Source organism: Triturus cristatus, chromosome 3_1 (assembly GCF_964204655.1).
Source record: "Triturus cristatus chromosome 3_1, aTriCri1.1, whole genome shotgun sequence".
NCBI classification, from domain to species: Eukaryota; Metazoa; Chordata; class Amphibia; order Caudata; family Salamandridae; genus Triturus; species Triturus cristatus.
Window position 1 is genome coordinate 444870164 of NC_140583.1, and position 21022 is coordinate 444891185.

The window sequence follows — 21022 nt, forward strand, 5'->3', positions numbered from 1 at the left end:
TATGTTTTTATACTGCCACTTTCCTTTTGCGGGCTATTAAGGCAAGGCCTAATCTGTCATTTTAAATCGTTTTTAATGTATCTATTTATTGTATTGTTATAATGATGAAGTTTTTATGTATGATTTGTGCTTTTATGGACTTTGTTTTTAAGCTCCGAATAAAGCCTTATGAACTGAACTGAACTGAACTCAACATGACGACTCCAACATATAGTATTAGTACATGTACCAACATCAATAATCAATAATCAATATGTAATCTAATCAAATCAAGACAATCATCAATAACCATCCTCTGCTACCAGGAAATTGATAGAGATCAGGGTGTATATAATATCCCTACTTCCACGGATAGAGTAATCTCACAGTTACACGCACATACATTCTTCATACACTAGGGCCCATTTCACTAACATACGCTCAAATACTCTACCAGCAATAACCTGTGGAAGAAAAACTCCTAAACACCCTGCATCTATATCGGGGTCGATAAGATCTGGTTATTGAGACTGCCCTTAAACATAATCTAAACAATCTATACAATAATAATCAAAATATGATACTCAATAATTGACAAGAAATAATAACCAACACCATATTCAAAATTATATTGCTTTATCTAAAATTAGTCAAAGAAAATCAATCAGAATAAATCAATTTTCTCATAGTTACCTATTCTAGCTAAATGTCAGAACGGGCCAGGACAAGTCTCTCGGTAAAGTCTCTCAAGACGAAGTCCCCTCAGCAACGATCTTCACCAACGCAGATTCGGAACGCGGCAAAAGGCAAATGGCAAGTGGCAAAAACCCTCTCTAGGCTAACAATTCTTATAGTGAATCAAACAAAGGAAAATATAATTTGTATTGACTTCTTCCGTCAAACCTCTGAGCAAAGCGAGAAGGTAAGGATGTAGCATCGCTACATTTGAAAATCTCCGCTCAGGAAAAATCACAAAATAAACATAACGGAACAGGAACCAAAAAATACATTTGTATCTTGTAGTTTCCACGTCTCCTCGGCAATGAAATCATAGTTCAGAGTCTTTCTTTAAAGCTCCTTTGTTTCCCAAAGCTGCCAAGGACATTTCATTTCATTTGGAGATCGCCCAAAACTGCTGCTGTCCTCACGGAAAGTTTTAACCAGGCACGCAAGGACTGTGGTCAGCTGACTTCAGGACCATATTCAGCAAGGCTCTCTCTCGTCACAGTTTTCTACTCGAGGCCAGGCTCTACATGTCGGCCATCTTTATTTAGGCCACAATAGACCATCTTAATTAAAAGAGACAAAAACAACGTTACCACAGCATAGTGATTGAACAGTGTTAACCCCACTAATACCCTTATGTGTATGCAATTATCTAGCTCTTGCAACATAGAAAAGCATTAATTCAAAAAGCGTTTTGTGCTTAAAAATAAACAACACACAGCAATCTTTAAACATGTAAAAACGCACATTATTATTAAACAGCACACTTATGCGTTCCCACGTGTAATTCTCTCTTGTTAAAACAAACGAGTTGATTAGTATAAACACTTACACAAGACAAATAATTAATAATTAATAAATTAATGTAACAAATAGACATGCCAGAGCTTCAAAACCCAGTTAATTTTCAAACTGAAAACTCTGCTCTAGCATTAGTACTTTATTTGAGAGTTGGGTCAAACCAGCCGAATCCCCGGCCGCCTCTGGGACGCGGGCGGGCGCAGACGGGCTTGTCTTTGGCACGCCCGCTGCGCGGCCGGCGTCCATCTTGTTTAAGTGCCGAGCGGTCAGCGGAAATGACGGAGGCAGGGGGAGGAGCCGCGTCCCTCCACAACAATCGGTCACTAGGAGACCGTGGTGGACCGGGGACTGGCTTCGTTATGCAACAATCAACAAACAGTGGAAATACAAAACGAAAAGAAAGTTCCCCCAAAAGCAGTTCCCCAGTTAAAAGTTAAGTTAAAAAAAAGTGAAAACTCTACGAGTAAAATCAGAAGGGCGCACACTGCAGTCTCCTAGCAGTGAGCTTACTGTCTTACTGCAGTTTGATATAGCTCAAATTCAACTCTCCACTCGCCAAAAAAAAGTAATGTAATGGGGAACCACGACCAATTGTTTGGAGGAGCCACTGGTCGGAAAGGTTTGGTAACCACTGCCTTACCGCCATGTTTTGGATGGGAGTGAAAGTAAGAACTTGTCATATGTTCACCCACTATAAATCGGGTGGGTGGACCAATTTCAAAACCTCATATGACCCTTAGACTGCTGCACTGTCAGAGGTATGTCAGCAGTGAAGACCGAGTAGTCTCCGCCGCTGACATATTGAAGATCCTTCCGAATCTAAATGAGTAAGGTGTACCTTCAGTACTGTGAACCGAAAACTCTGTTGCCTTTGCGATGGAGTATTCTTTCCGCCGTACTCTAAATCAGGGTCAAGGTTTGCATGAATAACACGTGTTAGTAAAACACGTCAAACAATTGGCTAATGTCAAAACATAAATTATATGGCATTATATGGCATAGTTTTCAGTTGCTTTTTATTATCATGGTTGCTCCCAGTACTTCAGTTGCGTATGGTATAGTTTCAAACATGTTGCCACACATAGGCCAGAATTAGAGGGACACTTTGGGCATAACATGCAAGAGTCCTTTCATATTTATTTTCAGAGAAGGACTTTATATCATTGACAAGGAATTTTTTTGGGGGAGTGTTTGTTTGAATGTATTCAGGAAAGTGGCAATCTATCAATCGTGCCACATCCACCTCCACTCCTATTCTTGGAACTTTTGCTTGTTGTACTTCAACAAGGTTGTCTATTACAGACTGATGAAACTACGAAAGTAATCATGGTATCTGGAGAACGTTATTTGAAATGAATGCAAGTATTGACGGAAGTGAAAATACATGCACAGCCAACATCTTGTACCAGTCATCTGATTTTCGATCTTCTCTGTATACACCTCCCATGTGCTTGTTGAAGTTTAGAATGCACAATTGTGTGTACAGTTCCCGTACCAGTTATGGATGAAGTACTTCCATTGTAAATAGTTATGAGCATGTGGACATCCCTTTGGTCTGAATTTTGCCCTACCCCCTTTCAAGTTTCTTACACATATCAACATTACAGTAACCTATACGTTATGGGAAAGTGCTTACTTTGAACAATTCTTTAAATAATTGCACTTCTGTGTAAAAGTTATTGACGTATAAATAGAGAAATTTGTGAAAGTTATCTGGCAAGTTCTAACAGAATTTTCTTCACTGACTCTAAAAGTGGAAGGACATGCAAGATTCCTTACCAGTGTACAGCCTGAAATGATACGTGTATCCAGGAGCACTTTCACACAACATATATGGCTTCTTGCCATAACATACTTACTTGTAAAGTATGTACTCTCTGAAAACCAAACTAGCAAACGTAACATTTTGAAATGTTACCTGTGAATGAAAGAATTTGGAGTGAACGACTCTTAGCCAGGGGGCAGCCTCCTCCCCCGCTCTACTTAAAAAAAACAGTCTCTGGTGTCTAATGGGATTTTGCCTCAACCCCCACCTCTGGGGCAGATCGACCTTTTCCCGCAAGTTTCACCATCTCCCACACTGCCAAGTGAGCGAACCTTACCGAAAGAGTCCTTGAGTTGTGCTGGAAGCAAAATGGCTTCCAGTGCGTCCCTGAGTACGTTCATGATGTTGGTGTTTTGTGTGCATGTTGACATCTCTCTTGCTGAAGCAAGGGTCGGGATGGCAACAGAAGATCTTCCATTGCCAATCCTTGTTTGGGGCACGTAGGGGTAAAGCATAAGGGAGGAGTGCCAGCGCTTCCTGGAGGGTGGGTGTGCTGGACAGGTCCTTAGCACTTGAATGGTCACATCGAGGATGTCCACCACATCCTTGGCACGCAGGTGGTTTAAATGGTCATTCATTATAGAGAAAATAACACACTGCTCTCCTGCAGTCCTGCATCTCTAACAATTATCAGCAATAAGCACTTGCTTTATTTGATGAAGCCACTTTGGGTTTTGAAATGTATTGTGACATTGTTCAGTGGACCACCGCTTTAATACGGTCTTAATTCACAGTACTGGAATGCTGTAATACGCGATACAGTATCGGGCAGTGTGTCAGCTCACCTGACCCCTTGGCCTTGATATTCTGCTTTTTCTCAAGGAACACATCCACACAGTAGTTCCCGGAGGTGCCAAGGACTACTGTGGCATTTTTTTTATTTATTTTTAAGACCAAAAAATACTTGTTTGTAGCTATAGTAGTTCTTGTTTTTATGTTTTTTCCTCAAATTTCAAAGATCAGAAAATGTTGTAGAAAATAATTACTTTTTCAGTGGCTGTTTGGTCATTTGAAAACTAGTTTACAAATATTATTTTCCTATTTTGAGAAGAAGCGGTTACAGTAAGTAGGCAGGCGTGATAAAAACATTTTAATAAAACCTATTTAGGCTTTTTAGACATTTTCTTTTTTAACACAAAGTTGCTCTGGAATTACAGCTATTATCATTGTCTGTGCATAAATTAGTTCGTGATACTTTGAAATGCAAGCACTCGATTGGAGGTGAAAAGATACACCCTAACAGTCAGTAGAATTAGATGCGAGAGCTATACTGTTGTGGGCAAAGCCAAGACGTGATTGACAAAGTCTCCGAGCAGGCCGAAAGAAGCTGGTCAAAAAAAGTCAGAAGTTCAAGATGGTGGACACAAAACCAGCTATAAGTATAGTGGAAACAATGTTCGAATGACTCTTGATTAATTTATTCTCTGGAAGGAACATTAACGTTAGCTTGGCATACCCTCAAATTAATTCCATACGTTTTAAGCACCATGTTTAAAAAATATATATATATATCGTTATTAGTCTCTTAAACGTTGTTATTGATTGTTGATATCTAAACTGTTCAGTTTTATTGTTGCGCATGCATTGTTTTCATTGAGGCATCTTGTGATTTGTTTACACGCTGTATATTCTTTACACAACCCGACCAGTAAAGGTTTATATGATTAAAAATTAGTAATTGTATAGTTTCTTCACGTTTCCATATTAACGAGCACTGACACAATACAGGTTATTTAATGGGTGAAATATTATCTTTAGTATTGGCACAATAGTTTCCTACTTGGAGACATAGGATGCAATCAGTTTTTAACAGTTCCTGTCAAAATACTAATCTATGTTGCACATAATAACATTGGTGTGCTTATTCTCTTCCACAGGTGCCTTCCAGGATGTCAGATTTGTCAGCAACTTGTCAGGTAACCTGGCACTATGAGTTCTGTTTGTAAACAAATGTCTGCTTATGTCGAGTGTTGTGTACCAATTCAGCAATGTTTTATTCTGTGGATATTTACAGCTAACTATTTTTGTGCTAATTGTATCTGATAAATATTACATGTTATATGCACTTGTGTAGTGTGTGCAGTGCCAGTGAAAATAGAATACGGAATAATGGGATGTATATTTGCTAAATAAGCAAGCATTGTCAAACCCGATATGTTTAGACTTTGCAGACGTGCTATTTATTATGTAGTATGTAATAAAAAAAGAATTGGCATGTATGTAAAAATATAGGGTTGGCCCAGCAAACCAAGCAAAGGTACCATGGTGCTGAAGTGTAATACTTTTATGGCGACTGTGCATATTTGAGCAATTACAATGCTATCACTCAGTACAGATTACTTTTTGAATTACTTTTTCTACTCAGTGTGATATGCCTAGGTATCCCACTGGGACATTTCCTAGAGAAAAGGTAAGTAAAATCCATTTTGTACAGTTGTAGTTTTTCAGGTTTTCATACAAATCAACTCCAAACTTGGAATATTTTTCAAGGGAAAACAGTAAATGTATTCCTATGGAGAGAAATGAAGTTATCAGTTAACAGGTAAGTACTTGGTCTTCGGGGTTGAGTTTATGGGGTTAGAACAAGGATTACCCCAGGGTCAAGGATGCCCTCTCAAAGCACCCTCAGCGGCACTAGGGCAGCCGGGTGCAGTGCTGAGGCCCTATGTTATCCAATTGGGTATAGACGGCCACTGGTTGGTAGCTGCTCACGAGCTGCTCAGGAACTGGGTACACGGTTGTGGAGCAGAACTCTTGGTGTTTGGCTCAGAGGTATCCGAGTTAGCACCCAAAGTACACCCGCAGCAGCACAGGGGCAGCTGGGTGCAGTGTGCTGTTTTGGTGTCTGGTGCCCGGTTGGTTTCAATGGGAATTCTCTGGTTTGAACAGACTGCAGGCTCGGAGACTAAGATCTTCTGGAGGTCACCACTGGCTGTAGAGGTAAGTTGGGATGCTGGGACACCATTGGTTGGGCCACCCAAGGCTGTGGGATGTCCGGTGCAGGGGTGTCTTTGGGCATCAGGTTTCCTTACCAGCTCCGGTCCCGGTCGGGGGGGGATCCTCCAGAAAGAGACTGCAGGCGTCGTGGAGAGGGTCGAGGCAGGTCAGAGATCACCAGATCTCAGGTCGGGATTGCCAGGGAGACCTCCTCGTGGTGTTGGGCCACTCGAACTTTGGCCGTTGGCATCGGGTGCAGACTCGTGTATTTGGCCGGAGCCAGAGTCTGTGGGTGAACAAATCCATGTTCACGGGAGACAAAGTCTTTGGGGTGGAAGGCAGGGCAGGTCCTTCGGGTTCTTGAGGCGGCTGGCTGCAGGACACACTGGGATTTCGCTTCTGCAGGTTCGAGGTGGGGACAGGCCGGTAGGGCATAGGTCAAGTCAGTGGGTGTCATCCTCTTCTTAGCTGTAGCACAGCTTCCTCCATCCTTTTTCTTCTTAGTCAGTTCTTGTCTGAGGAGGCAAGGTTTAGAGGTGCCCCTAAATACTAGATTTAGGGGCGTTACAGGTAAGTAAAGGTTAGGACCAATTGGCCCCTTCTTTGGGGTGGGTACACCCCCTATTTTGCCACCCTCTAGTGGGAGAGGGGGCATATGCCTCACTCTGGTTGGCTGGGTCTCCCCATCTGCAAGATGGCGGCGACAGTTGTGCTTTACCACGCCGCCCCCACCTGAGAGGTGGGGTTGGCAAAGGTTGGCACACCGCCCTTCCTCACTTGGTTTTCCTGCTGATTCTTCCTTCCAAAGTGGGGGTCAGAACCGGTGGGGGCCAGTTTCTGGATCAACAAAAGGCCTGGGGAAGCTCACACAGGTGGCAAGCCTTTGAAGTTTCCCCTTCGTGAACCCTGCCCATCCTGGGGGAGGAGGCTTGGCATCTTGTCTCAGGATGTGCGTTGTTTCAGACCCCCCGAGAGCAGCAGGCTCTTGACCCAGGGGTCCAGAAACGTGCCTTGTGGTGGCAGCTGGTGAGCAGCCACTCAGCCTGGACACTAATCTTAGGTCGTTTTTTAGGGGCATCTCTAAGATGACCTCTGTGTGCATTTCTCACTAAATCCCACACTGGTGTGGGTTTAATGTGCTGAGAACTTTGATACCAAATTTCCAGTTTTTGGGTCTCGGCTAGCGAAGGCTGCGCTTGCGCAGTCTCGCTCGCGAGATTTAAGGTTTTTAGGTATGGGGCTTGAACCCACCCCTCTTCTCCATTTGCTGGCTTCCTAAACGGAGGCCAGCCATTGGAGGAGAGGGGCGTCTGTCCGTTTAAACCCCGTCTTTTTCGGATTCGGGGGCGTGTTTTTTACTTTCTTTCTCTCCTCTGGAATGTAAACATTCCAGCCAATGGCAAGAGGAGAGGAAGAAAAACACGCCCCCGAATCCGAAAATGCCGCTGCGTTTCTCCGAGGCATTTCTGCTTGACCTCGGAGAAAGGCGGTGGTGTTCATGGCGTGACCCAAGCCTAGCTCCATGATGTTAGGACTGCGGGTTGAAAACATTTGAAAAGCATCCTTCGTTGAAGGAATTAGCGTGATTTTACGCGGAAGAAGGTTAAAAAAGATGATGGGAACATATTTGCATACAAAAGTTTCTTTAGCTATTTACTGGAGATACTATTGCCATGTATGTGTACGTGCGTGCTGTCCCTAGTCCCGGCAGGCTCCGCGCTGTTCTAAGATGGCGGCGCCCGTGGCTGGTACTTTCGGGGCCATAAGCATGGTGTTTCGAGTTTGGCTGTGCCGCACCTCTGGATGAGGCCGGGTCTCCGAGGCCATCTGAAATACTGTACTAACTCTTCCGTTCCGCTAGGACCCTCCTCCCCCGCCGTACTCCCCCAGCTCCTCCCCAGGGGTGTACGGCTGTTCCGACACATTCTGAGCCCTGAAGAGGAAGGATCCCTGCAGGCGGAGCTTGAGCGCCCTCTGGCAAAGGGGCGATACCAGGACGGCCACTGGGATCGGGTGAGGGACATAAGATGCCGAGTGGGCGTGGAGGTGTAATTGGGTAATGTTTATGTAGACGGTTGGGGCACTGGGGGCAAGTTATGGGTGGGTTATCAGGATAGTACTATCAGATGACGCCATCATCAGGGGCTCCCTTATTCATTGGCCGAGCAAACAAGGAGAGTCGGGCTAGTGGTTTAGCTTGGCTCATGCACAAGCGTGTTACATACTATGGTTGGTTAATATGACTATGTTATGCAGCTTTATGATTTATTGTTGAGGTTATATGTTTACGGTGATGTGATTTACTGTGGTAACTAATGATCATTGGAATAGCACTCTGGATTTCTTCTGTATGAAAAATTCCAGGCAATGGCTTTCTTGTGGCAATTGCATTGGGACTCATACGGGTGGTTTCGCTCCAGCCGGCTCCTTATTTAAGTACCATAGCTACTGGTTCTTTTACAGGGCTCATTTCGCTTCTATTTCAGTTTGTTTCACGCAGTATTTTTCCAATTTCCTGCCTCGTGTTCTGGAAATGTTGAAAACTCGAGCAGCTGACCATTGTAATTGCTTTTCCCCCTACCCCCTCCCCTCTGTGCCACGTTGCATGGCTGGTGGATGAGGGAAGGATGCGGCCTGCAGCTGTAACCCCTCCCCTCTCACCCCAGAAGTCCTGCCTTTTTAAAAGCATTCTGTAATCAGCGGCCGCCATGCATGAAAGATAACCCTTGACGTACTAAAACTATCTAAACATGGATTTAAATAGTAGTTCAAGCAAATCAAAGCACTGGACACTCATTTTCGAGCGTTTTACATCACGTTCCCAGAGATCTCAAATTCGACTTCCGAAAAAGACGCCCCTCCCACCCCAACTAAGATGATGAGACCCAAAGATGCTCGCCCCCACCTTCTCGAGCTTAAGTGGAGCACTCTGGGTTAGTAAAGGCAGTGGTCTTCTGACCTGCTGCCAGGGTAGAGCCACAGGTGCTGGAGATGAGACCAGACTGTCCTTCTGGGCTCACGTTTCCCCTTGAAGGAGTCTGTGCTCCAACACGCCAGACTTCTATTCAAAGAATGAGACTGCTCTGAGCGGTGAGGCTTGCACAGAACTTGTGAGACCACCCTCTGAGCCGCGAGATTAGTCCCAGGCACCCCCTGAGCTATGGTGTGAGATGGACGCACTCGCGGAGTGAGACAGCGCACTTCAGCGTGAGAATCACACCCGCTGAATGATTAACTACTTTGAGGTGTGAGACTCACTACTAAAGGGTGAGAATTTCCGATGAGTGGAGACTGTGCTGAAAGGTGTGAAACTTGGAGCCAATACATGAGACTGCACTGAGAGTCTCACACCCAAGTGAATGAGACTGCACTCCAAAGTGTGATGTATGGAAACTCATCACTGCCCTCATACCCAATGTGGTCCGTCGGCTGCGCTGCTGACTTTGGTGCAGGAAACCAGGGTTCGAGCCTCGAGGTCGCGTCCACATCTTGTGATTCTGGGCAAATCACTTAATCTCCCCGTGCCAGATTATGTAATGCAAATACAGTGCTCATGTACAGCGCTCCAATACCTTTGGGTCGAGTTCGCGCTATATAAAAGATGCAAATGATGATCGTGGCCGCCCTTACACCGGGAGTGACACTGTGTGTAGTTGTTGGCTCGGGTGAGGGCTCCCTGCCTCTTCCGTACTCCACCCCTTTGGCTCACGGCCCAGACGCTCGAAGAGCCGTGGCTCAGGCCCGGAGCCCAGTATTAATGCTCGGAACCCACCTGTCTTTAGGAACCCTATGCGGGGTCAAGGGGACCCCTGCAAGTGCCTAGGGGACCCTGCAAGTGCCTATGGGAACCTTGCACGGGCCTTCATCTATGGCGGGGGCACGGAGCTCAGTGGGCGAATGCATCCACCGGGAATTGAAATCCTGACAGGGCCTCTCAGCCGCTCATCCTTCCGGGCTCTGGGTATCAATGAATTTCAATAGCGCCGTGATGTCCCAGCGCTCTTTATATGGTTTACACATACACCAATTGTAATGACAAACTCCCAGCACCATATACTCTTAATGGCATTACTGCACTTACAATGTCTAAGAATTGGCTTAGCCACTGTAGGGGTACCGGGCTCATGCACCTGTACCCTCACCACTGATGTAGTGCATGCAGCTAGAGGGGTGGCTGATCAATGCCAGGGCAGTGAGTTGTAGGCATAGCACAAAAGGGATGTTTCATGTTGACTCTACACTTTGTTCTGTACGAAAACATGCAGCCTGCAAAGGTGGGGGGGGGTGTAGGTGTGTGTGTGTGTGTGTAGGTACAGGGCCTCTAAGGGTGGCACAATATGTGCTGTAGTCCTTAGAGGCCTTCCCTGGCCACATTGTCCTTGGTACCATTTACAATGGGCTGACTTGTGGCCAGAGTGCCAATTGGGTTTAGTTTTCAATGCAGCTTTAGGGAAAGAACATAGTCCCTGGGTACCTGTTTGGCAGGAACCCAGGGCACACTGAGTCAAAGTACATCAGCAGTTTAGCAAAAAGTGGGGGCAACCATGCTCAAAGAGGGCGTTCCAGGATTTGGCGACGAGCTGGGAGAAAGGTTGTCTACCGGTGTGGCAGTGCCGGGTACGCGGTGTCTGTGTGAGAGCGAGATGAGTGGAGCGGAGGTTTCTGGATTGTTGGTGTTAATTCAGGTGGTGGTTAATGTATGCTAGTCCTTTGTCTAGGAGGGTTTGTAGGCATGGGTCAGGTGCATGAAGTGGCATCTCTTCTGGATGGGGAGCCTGTGGCAATTTTTGAGGTGCTGGGAGGTGTGTTTTTTGTTTTGGACAGGTTGAGGATCAGCCTGACTGATGCTTTCTGGATCATCTGGAGTCTTCTCATGAGTTCTCCGGTGGTGCCTGCATAGTGCGTAGTCTAGCGGGCTGGTGATGAGGGCCTGCGTCACCGTTTTCCTGGTGCTGTTGGGTGACCAATTGAAGATTCTGCGGAGCATGCGGAAGCATGCTGAGGCGGTGGCATTGACCTGTTTCAATTGAGAGTTTGCTGTCGAGAATAATGCAGAGGTTGCAAACATGATCTTTTGGAGTGGTGGTGGGTTCAAGTCCTGGTCCCCACCAGGAGTCGTTCCAGAGGGAGGTATGGCTGCCGAAAATTAGCACTTCTGTTTTGTCTGTGTCAAACTTCAGGCAGTTGTCTTTTATCCAAGCTGAGATGTTCTTCATGCAGTTGTGAAAGTTGGATTTTGTTGTAGTGGGGTCTGCTGAGAGAGAGGACGAGCTGTGTGTCATCGGGGTAGGAGATGATGTTGATGTGAGTTCTGATGATGTCTGCTAGCGGCGTCATGTAGATGTTGAAGAGCGTGAAACTGATGGATGAGCCTTGTAGTTCAGCGCAGTTGGTGTGCTTGGGCTGTGATGTGAAGGGAGGGAGATAAACCTCATTTGTGTGTCCCATGAAGGATTCCATCCATCTAAGAGCATTGTTCTTGATGCCAATCTGGTGCAGATGGTTGATGTGTGTGGTGGGAGACTGTGGCGGAGAGGGTGAGAAGGATTGGGACAGCTGATTCCCCTCTGTCAAGGACCTTGAGGATGTAGTCTGTTGCGGCTGGCAAGGCCGTCTCAGTGGTGTAGTTGGCTCTGAATCCTGATTGGGAGGGGTCTAGAAGGTTGTTTCTCTCCGGATGTTCGGTGAGTTGGAGGTTGATGGCCTTCTCCTGGACTTTAGTGGGGAACTGGAGCAGTGAGATATGGTGGTAGTTCCGGAGGTCTTTGGAGGTGTGCGGAGAATTTCTTGAGGAAGGGGTCAGACCTCGGAGTGTCTCCAGGCATCTAGGAAGGTGGCTGTAGAGCTGGAGGAGTTGAGGATGATGGTGAGATGGTGGCTAATCTCGTCGCTTCCAAGGTTGAAAAGTCAATGGCGGCAAAAGTTGGTGGGTGCTCCTGAGTGGATGGAGTTCATTAAAGCCTTGGTGTTAGCTGTGCTGTACACATGTGGTGAGCAGGTGATCAGTGGCTATCTTTGCCGGAGTGGGGACGCTGAGAAGGTCGGAGACTTTGGGCTCGAAGCTGCTGAATACCAGATGAGTTCCTTGGTTTGGCTGTATCTGATTCTTTTGCTGAATGTAAAGATTGGATCTAGCGTGTGTCCAGATCGGTGCATGGGGTCAGAGACTAGCTGCTTAAGGCAGATATTGTCCATTCATTCCAGGAGTCCGGTGGAGTTTTAGTCTGTGGGATGGTTCAGGTCGAAGTTGAGGTCTCCCAAAAAGACATAGTGGTCTGATTTGATGGCGAGCGGAGTGGATTTATTTAGTGATGGCATCGCTGAGGCCGGTTCGGTTAGAACTTGAAAACATTCGATTAGGCTATAAAGTCCAGCAACTTGCAGCCATCCTCCTTTTTAAACACTGCAAACAAGTTAAACCCCAAAACTCAAGACCAGAATTCCAAATCTGAAAGCTCATAATTTGTCACTCCAACGTTTCTTTTTTGAAGTCTTCTTACTCTGAAAGAAACCAGAAAAGAGGATGTTCCGTCAGGGAGGGTTATTACTGTGGTGGGTTGATCTTGGCCTCTGTGCCTCTAATATAATCCAGATTTACTGTTCCCAAGGCTGTGGAAAATCTACATTTATTGTCGGGACAGTGGCCAATATTATGCAAGTTTAAAGTGCAGTTTAAACATTGTCAATTGCATTCACTACAGGTTTCAAGTAGCAACTTCAAACCTGTTCTCATTCGAGCAATCTGCAGCTCTTAAAATGGCGTGCAGTCCACCACCCAATACAAATGCGTTTGCTCAAAATCTACTCCCATCTGCACCTACCTCTCATCACCTCTTTCACCCATCTTGCCAAAGTCGGTGGTGAAACTTCCCTATGAGGCCACCTGTAGGGACGTAATAACTGTGCAACATTATTCCTCAGGCTCTCAGTCATCCTTTATACTCTTTTAAACATTTGACCAAGCACAGTCTTTCATTTGACTAAAAATATGGGTAGATTATAGTCTTTGATAAGGTTTTTGTTCTCCCTTTTAATGTAAAAACAAATACATTATGGCTGATAAGCCTTACTTGTTAACAGCCAGAGGCCTCACATCTGAAGTCCTTCTAAATGATATGAAACAAAGTAGAAGTGTCAATTTTCAAGAGATCTGTTTTAGAGTCTGGTTTGAATTTTTGCTCCAACTCACTAAGACCTCAAAGACCTCTAACACCCATCTCACATCCCATAGCAAAGTATATTTCTCCATAGTTGGGTTCAACACCCTCATACTACATATTATTTTCTTACTCAACAAATTCTTACTGACAGACACACCGTTTATTCAACATAGACCTTCCACCTCAGCCGACCTATAGACATTCACTGTTCTGTACGATAATCCAGTTCCAAATAATTCAGTTAAATAATTAACCATGTGAACTATATCTGTTGAAACTGGGACATAATCCCGTCGTATACACCAGCAAACTCATTTCTTTCAAGACAATCCATATGCATTTCTGGTTCCTGATGCCCAGGACTTTGTCTTAAAGCCTTTGCCGAAAGTCCCGCAATTTTCGACTGTACCCTGAAATCCTCCATGCCATCAAGTCCAGAAGTCTCTGTTCTACCAAATTGATACTCTTCGACTGGTCCTAGAATTACTTCTCTGAATCTCGGTATCAACACTGGACAATTTTATTGCCTTTTCCATCATAATTGGGTACCAAGCTTGTGATCTCCAAACCAGAGTTATAACCATCACTGTTTCTCTGCATCTGTGTATTTTGCAGCAGAACTTTGCAACATTGCAAACGGAGGGAAAGCATAAGGTGCTAACCCCCTCCAATCTTGCAGGAAAGCATCCACTACCCAAGCTTCTGGGTCTGCTCTCCAGCTGAAAACCCTTCCCTACTTTGTGTTCAGCCCGTCTGCAAAATGATCAACACCTAAAGGTCGTGATTTCTCCAGAATCCTCCGAAATATCTCTGTTCAATATCCAGTTCCTCAAATCTTTGAAATTCTTTGAAAAACAACCCGCTACACCATTGCTTAGACCTGGAATGTGCTCCACCACAATTGAAATTACCTTGCTCAAACAGTATTCCCCAAAGCTTTTTGCCAAATCTGCTTGGTCCTTTGATTGTGGGCTGCCCATCCTGTTGACCTATCTCACTGCCTACACTTTGTCCATACGAAGCATTACACAACATTTCTTCATTCCCTGAGTAAAACAATGTAATGCTAATGAACCTTCCAACAATTCCAAACAATTATTACGTAACTTCTTCTCTTGAACTATCCAGCGTCCACCACAGTATGGGTTCCCACATCTTGCTCCTCATCCTTTTCCAAACTAGCATCTGACTCCATCACAACCTCTGGGTCTTCCCTGAAAATCGCCCTGCCATTCCATGCTTCCGCATTCCTGAGGCACCATTCTGTCTCCTTCTTCGACTCCTGATCCGGTGTTAATATTTGAGAATATGACCAATCGATTCGCAAGTTCCTCATTTTTAGTCTCTGCAGGACCCGATAGTACAGCGGTCTAGGGAATATTGGCTGAATAGTTGAGGATAACAGACCTAGAATCCTTGCCAAGACCCTCAAAGGTATCACCTTAATTCCGAACAACTTCCTCCGTTCCTTTCACAGCTATTAACTTTTCCCTCTGTAACTTCAATTCTGCCTGAACCGTGTCCACAACAAAACCCAGAAACTAATTTTCCTGACTTGGAATCAAAGATGATGTATTTCTGTCTATCACAAAGCCCAAAAATTCTAGCAATTCCATAGCTATCTCTGTATGGCTATAAATGTTGTCTTGACCCATTATTAAAATATGGTCCAGATAAATAATTTAACCTTACTCCTTTTGTCCCTAGCCATACTTCTACTGGATGAAGCACCTTCCTATAGCACCAAGGTGTTGAGGAATGTCCGAATGGGAGACTTATGAATTGCCATAACTTCCCCTTCTGTAGTAGGGGATCTCTGTGTATACTCAAAAATCAATTTGGAGGGAGAAAGAAGGGCTTAGATCCACTCAGCTTCCTTATCTCAATATCAAAAAAATCAATTGTAGAGTGGATCACTGGTCCTGCGAAACCAGGGTATTGCATGGACAGTACATTGTACCGCATAAGAAACCCTCATTCACGTTTAGTTGGGATCGAGATTAGCGGTATATCTTGATTCTCCGCTGAATGTGGTCTTCAACGTGATCGCATAATCATTGGGTCAATCCAATGCTTCCTCCACCCGGAGGCTTTAACCACTGGTTATCACAGTAGTGATCGTGAATCAAAAAAGAGTGAGGTGATCGTGATAAAGAAAAAATGTGTATTAAAATTCTCGTAAAGCCAGTAGATATTTTTATTGGTACTGGGTTCGAGACCAAGATAAAAATGTATTCTCGTTGTGCACGTATCTGACTGATTATGGTCAAGTGCACTGGTTAAAAACTGTGTCCAAAAAAGGTCGACATGTTTCAGCCCTCGTCAGCCCAAACGGGTCTAGCGGGCTTTCTTCAGGACCTGGTGCAAAACAGAGGCCCGTACTATGGGCTCCCTTGTGGATGTGCGGGAAAGTTTTCCTTTTGAATGCACATTCAATCTTGTCTCCTTTGTTTCAGGCCACAACGGGTACTCTAGGGGAGTCGCTTCACGCTCTCTTTGGATTTTTTTGATCTCTGTGTATAGTCATAATCATGTGAATAGTCCCACCCATGTGCGTGGACCCGGAGCAATTCAATAGATATATAGTCTCTTAAGGTGTCTTCCACTGCAGTCCTGCACAGACACTTAAGAGATAATAAAAGACAATAATGCAGCCTGAAAACACCAGGCTACTCTGGCCATTACTTCATCCTGAATTGAAAAGGATAGCCAGGTAACAGTCAAATTCAACTATTTCACTAAGTTTCACACATAGAGTAACTCCCCTTCACAGAAATCCCTTTTTCATGATGGAGATGAAGGGTTGGACAGACAAGCCCCATAGGCTGCCATTATATGTCTGCAAATTGATACCGTGACTTTAAGGATCCTTCCAGAGACCCTCTGTATCCCATGATGCTCAGCCAAAGGCCAGTTACTTTCAGTTCTTTTTTCCGGCTCCTGCTAGCAGGACCCTGGAGCATTAGCTCTTCATTTTGTGAGCTTTTTATTTACTTTTAGTGATTAGTACTGGACTTTTGTAGTTTCACTCGACGTCTTTGGCCTTTATCTATATTCTGCTGTGTTTTTTTTTGGCAGAATTTCTGCAGCTTTCTTGTCTCTATAATATCTTTATCGGACAAGTGCTTTGACTGCAGTTGAAATAAAGGCCAAAGCAGAAATTCACAGAGTTTGTATTCTGTGCTTGCCTGTGTCTTATGTCTTTGACACCTGTCTTCTCTGTAAAATCTTTTCCAGGCGCCCTGCGGACAGGGAGAAGATTCGGCTCCCAGGGTTGGAGCAGGGAAGATTGAAGGCATCTTCTTCAGCCTCTGGGTAAGGAGAGGGTAGGTCCTCTACCAAGTCCCATGCTGTGACCTCTGGGGTTCTTCCCAGTAGGAACGCGATTGAAAAACGACGCGGTTCCGGTCAGCGTCAAGGACGGCGACGTTGAGAACAGATATGGCACCGATATGCTCTCCGTCGACCCAGGACTCCGGTCGACGTGACGTCAAAAGCCTACATCAAGGAGTAGACCTGGAGGGCCTCGACGTCGAAGTGAGGATCGACGTCGAAGTGAGGATCGACGTCGAAGTGGACTCACCGTCAAAGTATAGTGATGCTCGCCATCGAAGTATGGTGATGCTCGACATCGAAGTATGGTGATGCTCGACGTCGAAGTGCTGCTCGACATCGAAGTATAGTGATGGTCAACATCGAAGTATAGTGATGGTCAACATCGAAGTATAGTGATGGTCGACATCGAAGTGAAGGTCGAAGTCTGTGTGAAGTGATGTTCGACACCGTTGACGGTCGACGTCGTAGTGATGTTGACGTCATGGGTGTATCGAAGAAAAAAACAATTGACGTCGAGGGGTCATTACCGGCGCTCGATATCTAGGTCCCGTTCCGGGCCTCGCTCCGCGGTGAGCCTATCATCGTCGGCGGGGACTTCGTGTTCCCAGCAAAGTCGACTCTCGACGCCGAGCAGTGGATTGACGTCGAGGAACCCCTCTGATGGGAAGCCTGCGGCTGCTTACATGTGGTCCGCTCATAAGCGAGGGACGTTGGTCCCTTCGCTTAGTTTGGGGTATTTGCGTACCTACTCACCATCTAGGTCGCCTCCTGCTCCGCCCCCACTGGTGATACCACCGGGGATGCCTCAGAATTCTCTCCGGCTCCTCTCCCACCCACCGCCTCAGGGGCCTGTGGCTCCTCAGCCTGCGACCCCCGTGGAACCTTGATGACCTAGAACAAGGTCTTGTTTTGGGGCATCGGTCACATGGGTTCCGCTGTCTTCCATAAGGTCCCATCGTCACCGTTATGGAAGGTCTCGGTTGAGGCATGCCAGGGATGCATCTTCCACGTGTACGGGGAGGTGCTCTCCTACTCTTACGAATTTCCCCAATAGCGGGTTGTTCACTGGTTGGCGGTACTTAACTTTCGTCCACTGCCACTTGCCAGGAGGTTCTGGCTTCAAAGCTCCCTGTACAGTCGACATCAGTGATGTTTAAGACAAAAAAAAAGAAACGAAAGAATGATTATTTTTTTTCGGCCACTGCTTCCGTTGGTGCCGGGTTTGGAGGAACCGGCGGTGGTACTGTTTAATTTTTTCCAGAGTCGGACCCTTCCTTCTTCCGGTTGGACCCTACTCCTGACTTTGTCACAGTGGTGGCGGCATGCAAACAGCATGCTGTTGCGCGCTCTTGCTGGGCCGTTGTGATAGATCCCTGTGTGATTTCCTTCACCAATTTGTGGATCTCCTGCCCAGAGACCGGAGGAAAGCCTTAAAGGAGATAGTCTATAGGGCCTGATGGTTTTGGATCTAATCATCGGCTCTGCAGCGGATATTTCGCTCCTGGCGACCCCCGTGTATTGCCATGGTTTTGTTCTACGGCGACATACTTGTATTCGTCTGACATCTCTGAAGCTTGCGGCACAGCAGTGTGTTTCTAATCTCCCGTTCTCTGGCGCAACTCTTTGGCCTCCATACTGATAGCGAGGTGGCCCGCATGAAGTCCGAATCGGAGGCTTTGAAGGCTGTAGGTTTGGAGAAGCATGGAGAACGGCTTAAGGCCTTCCGCCCTTTCCAGTACCAGTTCTCCTCCATCAATCCCTCCAACTCGATCACGCTATATACGCGATAGAATCTGCTCCTCTGGGACAGAAAGGAACAGGATGGTACTCACTGTTCCTTCTAGTGTGCAAGAGAGACATGACCGAGTTTGGACCTGTGTTCGACTTGCGACAAGCCGACACGTGAATTCAAAGAGTAAAAATTCCGGTGGTTGTCCCTGCATTAGATTTCCCCTCAACTTCATCAGGGAGGCTGACTATGCGAATTAGATCTGCCGGACGCAGATTCTCATGTACCCATAGCGGGGAAAATATCGCAAGTTCCTGCTTTTCACAGTGGGCAACAACCATTATCATTACTTTGTGCCGCCTTTCGGCCTGTAGTCAACACCTCGGAATTTTCCATACGCAAGGACGTAGTGGCTGCGCATCTGAGAGGGAACAGTGTCTTGGTCTATCCGTATCTGGACGACTGGTTGATCAAGGCAGCTACTTTCAGGTAGCGCGCCTGCATTTCAATCGATTTTCCAATCTCTTACTTCATTTGGGTCTCCGCATCAACCTCACGAGGTCTGTCTCGGCTACTGTACCCGGCCTACAGCACCTCTGAGCCACTATCGATGTACGCACAACAAATATGTGTCCTTCGGAGGAGAGACGCTCTTCGATCCTTTGGAAGGCTCAAGCTCTCATGATCATGCCCTCCCCAACGGTGAGGCCGGTCTCGTCTCTCCTGGGCTTTATAGCTCTGTGTCTTCCCCTCTCCAATGCACGCCTCCATATGAGACGCCTGCAGGGATGTCTGGAGGCTCAGTGGACCAGACACTGGGAGTTTGGGAAGACTGGATTCAGCTGTCACGAAAAGCTCTACAGTCCATCCGCTGGTGGCATTCTCCACGAAATCCCTTCTGGGGGATTCTCTTCCGCAAAGAGATGCCTATGCAACCCCTAGTGCTGGTTGCTTCTCTACATGGCAGGGGTGCGCATTCTGACCGTCTTCGCATACAGGGAACATGGTCCTCGAATGAGACTAGGTTCCACATCGTCTTCATAGAGCTTTGAGCAGTCCAGATGGCGCTAACGCCGTCCAGCCATCGTTTCACACCTGCTTGTCCAGATGGTCAATACGACGACACTGTTCTGCCCCAACAAGCTGGGGGGGGATCCAGTTCTCGAGTGTTGTCTCGGGGATTCCAGACAATCTGGCTTTGGCTGTTAGCCATGAGCCTGACCAGCATGGATATTCTCCTTCCCTGTGCTCACAATGCTCAGGCAGGCGCTCTCGACAGACTCATTCACGTAAACCACACATGGGTCTTGCACGACAAAATGGTGCATGACTTATTCGAAGGATGGGATACTACAGGAGTCGTTCGGTTCTCTGCCGCATGAAACAGCGGATGCCACGACTTTGCCTTCAGGTTCTGCCACCCAGGCACTCTGGGGTAGGCTCTATAGTTCGATTGGTCAGGCGTTTTTTTCTCTACGCTTGCCCGCTAATTTTCCTGATTCAGACGGTGCTGATCAAGTTCTCTCTCTTACGGGCCTAGATGGTCCCCGTGGCTTGGAGTGGCCCCGTCAGTGGTGGTTCACAGACCCACACCACCGATCTCTAATGCCATTTTCTCTGTCTTTGGTGCAGGCCGGACCTTCTGAAGTAGTTTGGCGGACAGAGGGTGCACTCCGGCCTCTTGTCGTTGCATTTAGCGGCAGGGCTCCTGAGCTCGTACAGTGCGGACATTTGAATCTCCGTCAGGCCTGTATGGAGATTTTATAAAAAAATAAAAATAAAGGATGAAGGTCAAGCTTACATCTACACGCATGTCCTATGCACATAAGAGATGAGATTTTACATCTGGTGTGTTTTTAAGGACGTGGATCCTGCCTCCTGTAAGGAAGATGTCCTCCTTCCTTGCTTACTGCTCTTGGCTCGATCTGGTTTTCATTGTCATTCTATAGTAGTTCATCTGGCAGTTTTGACTGCTTATAGGAAATGTCCTTCACAAATTTTTGTTTGAAAATCCCAGTCATCGGGGATTTTCTTGAAGGATTGACGTAAGTGTTTCCTCCCATTCTGCGCCCTTCGCCTTCCTGGGAATTGCATGTAGGCCTGTCACAACTAATGAAGAAACCCTTTGAACCCTTCCGTAGGGTTTTTTCTTCAGCATCTGTCCTGGACGACGGCTTTCATTGCGGCCGTAACTTCTGCCCGCAGGGTCAGCGTGCTTCAAGCTTATGTTGTACTGAACCTGATACGGTTTTCATTCCTCTAGGGTATTTATGAGGACTCAATCTTAGTTCCTTCCTAAAGTTGTGTCGGAGATTTATGTCACCAGTACTGTTAGACTGCCTGCATTTTTTTTTTCCTGTCAGAATCCCTCTTCTCCTACTGAGAGCTTGCTTCCCTGTTGTTAGGAGGGTCTTGTAAAACTATTTTTGGACAAGAATTACGATATCCGTAGTTCAGAACAGCTATCTGTCATCTATGGCTTGGTCTGCACTGGTATAGCTACCTCCGAACTATCTGTTTCTGGGTTGC

At 46.2% G+C, this 21022-nt stretch overlaps 1 protein-coding gene across 2 annotated transcripts in view; it reads left to right on the top strand.

Moving 5' to 3' along the window:
- The window catches only part of TRPM7 (transient receptor potential cation channel subfamily M member 7), a 2096104-nt gene that overhangs the window by 273746 nt on the left and 1801336 nt on the right, over window positions 1-21022 (top strand). For both annotated transcript variants that reach the window (XM_085644243.1, XM_085644244.1), the window contains exon 3: window positions 5209-5247. In XM_085644243.1, coding sequence (XP_085500369.1) covers window positions 5209-5247 — 39 coding nt within the window. The remainder of the gene's footprint in view (window positions 1-5208; window positions 5248-21022) is intronic.